Here is a 10,679-nt window from a genome sequence, read left to right on the forward strand (position 1 = left end):
GTAAAATCTCACTGCCGTGGCATGAAATTTTAAGCGCCAAAGAATATAGTACAGTTATTAAATGTTTACGTACAGTATATTATACGTAAAACAACTATACAACAAAATAAAACTGCTTATAAATAATAGTTATTTCAACAAAACGTTTTTCTACGTTGTTTACTATGCATATAGTATATATATATGTCTAAAGGCAGTTTTGACGACATTTTGAAGTATAATTTGGCAGTTTTGACGACTATTGGCAGTTTTCACGACCGTCGTCAAAGGCACCGCGATATAAAGGCAGTTTTAACGACAGTCGTCAAATCTACCTTTATATGGCTGTATGCCTATATATATATATATACATTCAGTAAACAATGTAGAAAAATGCTTGGTTAAAGTATTTTTATATTTAAATGTTGTTATATTATGTATATCTGTGTTTTACATGTTGTACTGTTTAAAGCAATTAATAATTATATATGGTGTTTTTTTGCACGTAAAATCTCACTGTCGTGACATGAAATTTTAAGCGCCAAAGAATATAGTATTATACAATTATTAAATGTTTACGTACAGTATATTATACGTAAAACAACTATACAACAAAATAAAACTGCTTATAAATATATAATAGTTACTTCAATAATACAAAACGTTCTTCTACGTGGTTTACTATGCATATAGTATAAATATTTATATAAAGGTAGATATGACGACAGTCGTTAAAACTGCGTTTGTACTGCGATATGTTTGACGACGGTCGCGAAAACTGCCAACAGTCGTTAAAACTGCCTAGTTATACTTGAGAACGTTGTCAAAACTGCCTTTGGATAAATATATATTATATTATATTATATGTATACATATATGTATACTCTGCACATATGACAGGAAGCTTAATTTTACATATATCATTAATTTAATATCTTATTAGAGATATTTAGTTCTAAACATATTTAAAAGTTTACGAGATTTTGGTCTTTTCTTCATTTCGCAATAGCATTGGGTAAATATTTTTTGTTATAAAAGAATGTGCACATTTAATAATGTAACAAATTCTTAAATGTTTATGTCATAAGATATACATTATAATTAGGAACGAATATTTTTTAATGTTTATTTAGTTTTTAATACAAGAGTATGTGCGACAAGCCTAAAAAGTTTTTTCAAATCATTAATCAATCTTTTTTACTTACAGTGCATCCGTTACCCTAGGAATAATGCAATGTTAAATCTATGCATGCGTATATTTACCAGTGCTGAATATGACTAGAGTGTAACTAGAGTATGATATAATATTTTTAAATATCATGTCTCCTTACCTTTTTGTCCTTTCAATCTAAGGAAAGACTGAAGTGTGACGATGACAATTATACTGATAAGTTTGCTGTAGAAACAAGGTTTAAATGTCACATTCTCTATTAATTTTGTTTTTTTATTTTAAACAGCCCAAAGAACTTGATGGATACTAATTTGCAAGTCATATATCCAGTTTACATCAAATGTTAGGGAAGAATCCATTACAAAACATGAGAATCTTTTAAGGGAGAACTTAATATTATTGTATCCACTGATAGAATCTTGTGACCTGTAATAAAAAGATCATCGAATGACCATTTGAAAATATTATATACTGTAATTGCACTAGTCATACCCAGTACTGATATTGTGTCGCATAGATTCAACATAGCATTATTTCTAGTAATGATTGCGCTATAAGTAAAAAAGATTGATTAAAAATTTTAAGGCTTGTTGCATATATACATACTCTTGCATTAAAAACTATAAATATACAACAAAAGTTATTCGTTTTTAATTATAATGCATCTTATTACATTTACATATTTAAGAATTTGTTACGTTACTAAATGATTTTTCCTCAGCGAAAATATCGAGAAAGGTCATCATTTTTTTATTGTTCCCAACTTTTGAAATCATGTATCTTTGTAACTAACAATAAGCTTTAAATTAAAATTCTATTAAAGTAAACTTTACCTAAAATTAACTAAAAAATGTAGTTTTGTTAATAATTTATTTTTTACATTTATTTTTTAATTTACAAAAAATCTTCTATTTTCAATCGTTTATAACAAAAATTATTAGTGCCTGGACATTTTCGCTGAGGAAAAATCGTTTCCAAATCGCCTCAGGAATCTCCTATTAACGTGTGATACGGTAGGTCTGGGACACCCTGTATATACACCCACATATATATAATATATTGTACAATATATATATATTTGTCTAAAGGTAGTTTTGACGACATCTTGAAGTATAAATTGGCAGTTTTGACGACTATTGGCAGTTTTCACGACTGTCGTCAAAGACATCGCGGTATATATAAAGGCATTCTTAATGATCATATGCACTTTTTTAAATATGCATGTAGCTGCATTTAATTTAAAAAATAGTAATATTTTTTTTTCTATTATAAATATATATAGAGAGGAGTAAAAATATTTATATTACCATTCAAAGCTTTAATATTTATTTCAATGCTTTTCCTTACAAAAGATTAATTTAAAGCTTAGTCTACAATAGAGTCGTAAATCATAATGGCTCCTGCACACCAGCGCGATGACGCGACACGCGATGCGCGATATCCAATGAGCGTGCAGCTTTTCCGCATGTCTAGTCTATATCGTCTATATACGATTTCCGCAAACTCGTTTAGAACATCAATATCATCATGTAGATGAGCAATACATATATTGCAATCGAGTTATTTTATATTAATAGATCGTATTTTTATGTAAGTGTATAATTGATTATGATTATGTAAGTGTATAGCCATTATCTTTTGATATTCGCATTCACACTCTTTTTGTGATATATCATTAGGTTAAAAATAAAATAATATGTTAACCTCATAACCTAACCATACGGATGGCTCGATGACGGAATAAATATTATATTCTCGATTTTGTTTCTGCGCATATTTGCATTTGTTGCAGTTGTTTATACACACACACAAAATGTTTATATTAATATTTGCTAAAAGACGTTATACTGTGTGTTCAAAAAAGAAAAAAGTAAAAAAATCTCACATTATCGCAGTTCATAGTGAGTATATGTATTAATATATAATATCTATAATAACCCTTTCCAGAATTATAAAAAAATTATTCAGAGAATATGATTTGATATTGTCTTGCATATCTTTTGCATTTTTTATATACATTTGTGTACATTTTTATAAACAGATTTTTTTTATTTTGCAATATTTATGTACAGTATTGTGGTATCTAAAATTTTATAAAATTATATTTATTTTTAAATATATTTATACACATGTATGTTATTCACTGTCATTCTACAGATATATTGTAATATTATTTATGCAAAAATAATATTGAAAAATATCTATGCAATAATATTGCATAGCAATATATGTGTATAATGTGTCCATTTTTTATTTTCTTTTTTATGTATAAATTTCAGCAAATAAATCTGTTTTACAAGAAATTGCAGACAATTTGAATAAAGCAATTCCAGCTATAGAATTATTAAATATTTCATCAGGTAATGTTAGAATATATGCATTATTTATATATATACATATATATTAATTTAAAAAATTTATTCAAAATTATACTTATTTAATATATGTACAATAAAATATTATTCAAATTTCATTTCTTAGATGTATCGCTAACTTCTGATACTAATAACACATCAAATGATATATCAAATATGCCAAATTCGAATAAGAGTGAAGATATTTGCGCATTATCGAATGATTCCAATAATATTGAACAATGCACTAAAAGTGACAAAATTGGTAACAGTTTACCGCTGTTTGATATAACACACAGCAATGATAAAAATCCTACATTTTCGTCTAAAAATGTTCCTACTCTCTCTAGTGATGGCAGTCCCAATAAAGTAGTTAATAATAAAATAGCTAATGATAACATGATAAATGGTAAGTCTTTGATATGTTTAATCTATTTGTATACATAATATGTATTGTGCAATTATGTAAATATTTTTTAAATTATAGTTATATTTATTTTTTATAAATTACAAAACTAAATTAAAAATTAATAAAAATAATCTAGTAAATTTTGTTTTTCTATAAATTATGTTTGCGATACAATATTTTATATACATATTTTTTAACTTATTTAATTATTTTTCAAATGCATTATTAACTACAGATACAAATGTCACATTAAATATTAATACATCGGATATGAATACATTGGATATGAATACAAAAAATATTTGTACATTAGTTGATAAAAACTGTGATATATAATGCAACGTGTGTGATAAAAGTGAATAATACAATGCTTTGTGATGATGCAAGTGCGAATAATGAAATTAAAGATCGTGCATATTTGCATAACGATAATCCTATTACCAATAAAAATTCTAATGAATTAACTAATAATATCAATATAATGAATGGTAAGATTTCTGCATATATCTAATTGTATATGTAAGACATTTTAAATACATTCAATGTATATTTATTAGACATTTTCTTTTTTATGATAATTGTACGCATTACTTTTTATAAAATATTTACAAAATGAGTATTATGTACGTACTTTTAATAAATTGTTATCAGAATAAATAATAAATTGTTATCAAAAACAGATAAAGGGGTTAAGGATATGGAATCTTAATTGTGAAAAGAATAGATATTTTTAAATGTTGGTGTATGATTTTGAAGAATTTATTTATTTATAACCAAAACGCCAAACGTTTTGATTCAATTCTGATTCTTTTCTTTATCAATAACAGTACAAGAAACTAAAATACACAAATATCATAAAGCAGATTAAATGTACAAATATTAAAGTTGCAGTGGATACAGCATGTCAGAGATATAAAAAGGTGTCATAAAATCAAATCAGCAATGATTTATGCAATAGCAGATATAAAATGGCTGTAAAAATATATAATAACTAAAAAGGTTAATTATTTTAAAATTAATAAAGATAAACTATTTTAAAACTAATAAAGAGAGCAAACAAAGTCAACATGTGCAGGTATTCAAGCAAGAAAAATCAGCTCTTAGTCGTTTCATTTTACAAGTTATTAGTTTGATATTACAATCTTTTTTTAGCTTTCTAATTTGCATATTGCATAGACTTAATTATTACGTAACTGCTTTTAGTATTAATTCTCTATTGTGCTCTTTGTTATTAATAACTTAGTTATATGAGATATTGATTTTATGGATCTGTGTGTGAATTGCACAGAGTTGAAATATTTGGTATTTTATTTATAAATAAAAGTAAATTATATACAATTGATACCAATATCTGCATTAGTCTTTTTTTTTAATTATACATTTTTCTTTTCAGATTCATCATTCATTGATACTGATGCTATATTAGATATTAATACAATATTAAACATTGATACATTAAATGTAAATTCGAATATAGAAAATGTTTGCACGTTTTTTGATATGGAGCAATGCAGCATGGATGATAAAAATGATAATATAAGATCTTGCGATGCAAATAAAATTAAAGACCTTGCGCATTTACCTAAAGATATTTCTACTATTGACAAAAATTGCAATAAATTACTTAATACTAACAACATAATAAATGGTAAGATTTCAGCATATGTATACTGAATATGACTATATACTATTTAAAACAACATTTTAAATATATTTTGCATATTACTTATATTTACAATAAAAATATACATACTCTATAAATTTTTATCAAAAATGAATATAAAAAAAATTCAAAGATGTAGTATCTAAATAAAGTAAAAATATCAATTGGAAGCAATAGTTATTGGTACATTAAGTTTTGAAAATCTTATTTTTATTTTTATTTCTAGATTCATCATTAATTAATGCTGCTGTATTACCCATTGATACTACATTAAATGTTAATGCATCAAATATAAATTCGAATATAGATGATATTTGTTCATTATATGACAAAAACGATATTGAACAATGCAACATATGTGATAGAAATGATATTTTATATGACAAAAACGCCTGTGATATTGAGCAATGCAATATAACTGATAGAAATGATATTGTATATGACAAAAATGCCTGTGATATTAAGATATGCAACATAAGTGATAAAAATGATATTAATATAACGCTTTGTGATGCAAATATAAAGGCAATCGATAAGATTAAGACTATAAAAATTATATCCAATGTAGAATTTAATAATACTTATAAAATTATTGACGAAGGAAATATTTTAAATAAGACTTGCGTCATGGATAATAACAGTTTAAATACTATGTTGGTAGATTTTGCTCCACTTGCAGAATCTACATTAACAAAAGAAAAATCAACATCAGAATGTATGAGTACTAATGCTAATATTGAGTCTGATAATTCTCTTACATCTGAGCGTAATATGGATGACAGTTTCCACACATCAGATTGTTCTGTATCAGAAGATTCAGATGAAGATGAACTTAGCGATAATACAAATCATACAAGTATAAATAAAAGTAAATTAAATAAAAGTAAATTAAATTTAACAAGTTCATTAAATTTATCTAAAGTAAATATATGTGACGATAAAGATATGTACGTTGAAACATCTGATAATCGCAAATTAAAGTTGAGTATGTGTCCATACTGTAAAAAATTGCAATCACAATTTGCAAGGCATTTAGAATCAATACACAATACTGAAGAAGATGTAAAAAAGTTTTGTTTCTTACCTAAAGGTAAATAATTATATATTTTTAATATCTAAATTTTATCATTTTTAATAATCTAAATTTTATCAAAGTAGTAGATTAAGGACTAATCGGAGCTAGGAAACGTAAGAATAAGCGTCGAAATTTCTAGAAATGCTAGAATTTCGACGCTTATTACGTTGCGTTTCTTAGCTTCAATTGGCCCTCAATCTGTTACTTTTATATTTACTATTGAAGCCCTTTGCAATTTCCTAAATTTTATCATTTTTATTTTTTTACAAATTTTAGGTAACCCAGAACGGAAAAAAATTATTGCTATAATTAGACGAACAGGAAATTTTGTATATAATACAGATCCTAACGTTAATAAAGGAAATTTAATTGTATGTCGTCGTCCGGCAAAAAAATTAAACAAGCAAGCGGTCGATTTTATTCCATGTGCAAAATGTAAAGGATACTTTTCTAAGAATAACATTCGACATCATTTTAAGTTATGTACACAAAAGACTGAGTCTCGTCAAAGAAATGTAAAAGTATTAGGACGCACAGTAGCTTGCCGTATACATTATAGTGCAAGTACAGTATTAAAAAGACTAGTATTTCCAGTGACGAGAGAAGATACTATAACTCAGCTTATTAGATATGATGAGTTATTAATTGCTTATGGAAATAAAATGTGTCTAAAGTATCGTCTTCAACACCAACATGACATGATTAGAGCACGATTAAGACTACTAGGACGATTTCTGGCTACTATGAAGGAAATTGATAATACTGTGGTAGATTTTACTTCAATATATAATCCAAAGAGATATGATTATTGTGTGAAAGCTGTTAATAATCTTGCACAATTTGATGAAACAACATGGACATACAAGGTATCTTCTGTAGCATCATCGTTAGGAACTCTCATAAAGCAAGTTGGACAAATTTTAAGGAGCATATGCATAAAAAGACAAGAACTCGAGAATCAAGTTATAGTAGAAAATTTTTTAAAATTATTTGAAGAAGATTATCCTATCAGCGTAAACAAAGTTGTACATGAAACTCAAGGCGTCGAATGAGACAAAGAAACATAGTTTTACCGTCTATAGATGATATTAAAATATTGAATTCTTATTTGAAAGATGAACGTACGAATGCTCTAAAATTATTACAAAACGATGGATTTTCAATTCAAACGTGGCGAAGACTAGCTGAAACGACATTAGTGTCTACCATGATGTTCAATAGAAGACGTGCTGGCGAATTAGAACGCATTTTAATAGAAGATTTAAAAAATCCTGCGGCAATTTCAAAAGACGAAGCACCTGAGTTACAAAAATCCTTATCGAAATATGTGCGTGTAACAATACGTGGAAAATTAGCAAGAACAGTTCCCGTTTTACTTCATGAGGAATTATTGTCATGTATACAAATGATCGTCAAGTATCGTAAACAAGCTAGTGTTCCCGTAGAAAATCCTTATGTGTTTGGTATAAACTCAACTGATAAAAGAAGACACAAATATTTAAGAGCATGTGTCCTAATGCGCAAATTTTCTGTAGCCTCTGGAGCAGAGATACCAACTTCTCTACGAGGTACAACATTACGAAAACACATTGCTACAATGTGCATTACATTAGATGTATCTGATAATCAAGTTAGTGATTTGGCAAACTTCATGGGCCATCATGAAAAAATACATAGATCACATTATAGGCAATCTGTTATCACAAAAGATTTGGCTATATCACGATTGTTAAAATACGCTCAAGGAGAAGAGACATCCGATGAAAGCAATGAAAGTCAAGAAGATGATAACATAGAATCAGATAATGAACTTAACACAAATATATGTTTAAAAACTACTAATACGTTACCTATATCAAAAAATATTAAAAAATTTCAACAATTTAGAAATGGCGATCAAATGAATAATATATTAGAAAAAAAGAAGAGAAAAGGTATGTTTAAATATATATTTACATTTAATACAGATTCCAAATGTATGTATACATATATATAACCTTTGAAATATATTTATACTGCTTATTAATACAAGTATATAATGAGATAAATAATTAATTAATGAAAGGCTCGTATAATTTAACAAAATTAAACAAATCATATATAGTAGGCCAACTGAACGAGCAAATAAATAAGGTGTAAAAATTTTTATTAATAGTTAAATAATTAAATTAACATTCCGTTACAGAATCGATATAAATTGTAAACGTTTCGACTGCACTACAGTCTTTATCAATACATAAAAGTTAAATATTAAAATACAAAGTTAAATGTTAAAAATACAAAGTTAGTTAAATATTAAAATATAAAATTGAAACGATTCTTCGCTGTTGACCAATAGATATGCAAGGCGATTGGTCTGAGATGCCAAGTTATGCGACATTTGAGCATGATTATCGTTTTAACAAGTCCTTTTCCCCGATATTTCAAGTGTGTGTTGCGAAGTCTGAATACCAAATGGTAAGAGATAAATAATAATATGGAATCTATAATTAACATAAAAAGCATTGGATATAGGCATATGTTATAATATTGATATTTTATAGTGCATTCCTTCGATTCTACAAAGAAAATTTAAAAAAAATCAAAAAAGGAAACAGTTTATGATAATAAAAATGTGATAGAATCTAACGATGAATATGAAGATGACGATGAATATACAGATTTAAGTAAAAATAGTTCAAGTAATCAATCTACAAGAATATTAAAAAAACCGGAGAAATGCTTAGCAGGAAAGATAGTATAAATAGTAGTACAGAAAAAAGAAAGAAGAGAAGTATGTTTAAATAATGTTTATATATAATACATTGGTATAATTTATTCTTGATATAATTGTATATAAAATTTGCTTATAAGTATATTAGTACTTATAAGCAAATTTACTAACATAATCTTCATATTTCAGTATCTCCTTTTGGTCCTAAAAGAAGACAAGCTAATAAAATCCGATGGACTGATAATGAACGCGAAGCGGTCTTATCCTCATTTTCAGTCAATATAAAAAATAATAAATTGCCATCTTTTAGTCAAATAAATGAAATAAAAGTCAAGTATCCTATATTGAAAAACCGCACAAACGCTCAAATAAAATCTTGGATTAGTAATCAAATAAAAACAAAAAGTTAATTATTTTAAAGGTATTATTATATATATTTAAAAGTATAACTATTCTAAAAATTTTATACGTTCAATACAAAAAGACAAAACAATATTGAATGTTTTGTTTTTTTTTATTTTATTATATTGAAGAAGAAAATTACTATATTTAAGTTCTGATATATTTTACTTAGATACAAATTTAAAATATATTACAAAAATTCTTTGAAAATGATGAAGAGTAGATTCATATTAAGACATATGTATTATTTAAAAGAAAGAAATTATATAGAAATTAAGATTTCAGTAATTATATAAATATATTGGATTGGATGTTTCGTTTTGTTTCTTTAATTTTTTATATTCAGGAAGAGAATTACTATATTTGAGTTTTGTTTTGCTTAGATACATTTTATTATATTCAAGAAGAAAATTACTATAAATTTTGTTATATTTTGCTTAGATATAAATCTAAGATGTATCACAAGAATTCTCTAAAAAAGATAAAGATTGATTTAATATTAAGACATGTATTCATTAAAATAAAGAACTTATATAGAAATTAAGATCTCGGTAATTATAAAATACATATAAAGCAATATATTCAGTGCATTATTAACTATAAACGTTATGCGTATTCGTTATTATATATGTTATATAATGTGATTTATATGTATACCATTCAGAATTAAATTAAAAAGATTATTACTCAATATAATACTAGAAATGTTCTCAATAAATTAAGAAATAATAATAAATATGATATTTTTTATTCCAAGCAATCTAATCGCCCATTAGTGAATAGAACATGCAATACTAAATTAGTATCGCATATACGTATAATTCAAAAACAGGACGTATATGAACGTAGCCTATAATTGGGTCCTTAAAAAATTTTAAATCTTTATATCTCAAAAATTACTACTTTCCTTAAA

General features: G+C 25.8%; 1 protein-coding gene across 1 annotated transcript; it reads left to right on the plus strand.

The window, feature by feature from the left end:
• The first annotated feature begins 416 nt into the window (after nt 1-416).
• On the plus strand, nt 417-10,063 carry LOC114932300 (uncharacterized). The gene is given in 11 exon segments (XM_085483317.1): nt 417-2,740; nt 2,830-3,051; nt 3,430-3,510; nt 3,632-3,913; nt 5,307-5,561; nt 5,803-6,666; nt 6,928-7,692; nt 7,695-8,585; nt 8,990-9,108; nt 9,195-9,424; nt 9,554-10,063. Coding segments are annotated over 9 exon segments (3,420 nt in total). The 5' UTR covers nt 417-2,740; nt 2,830-2,963; the 3' UTR covers nt 9,270-9,424; nt 9,554-10,063.
• Nucleotides 10,064-10,679: the final 616 nt, after the last annotated feature.

The sequence above is a fragment of the Nylanderia fulva genome, unplaced genomic scaffold, assembly GCF_048542155.1.
Source record: "Nylanderia fulva isolate GAGA-0341 unplaced genomic scaffold, ASM4854215v1 Scaffold241, whole genome shotgun sequence".
Taxonomy (NCBI): domain Eukaryota; kingdom Metazoa; phylum Arthropoda; class Insecta; order Hymenoptera; family Formicidae; genus Nylanderia; species Nylanderia fulva.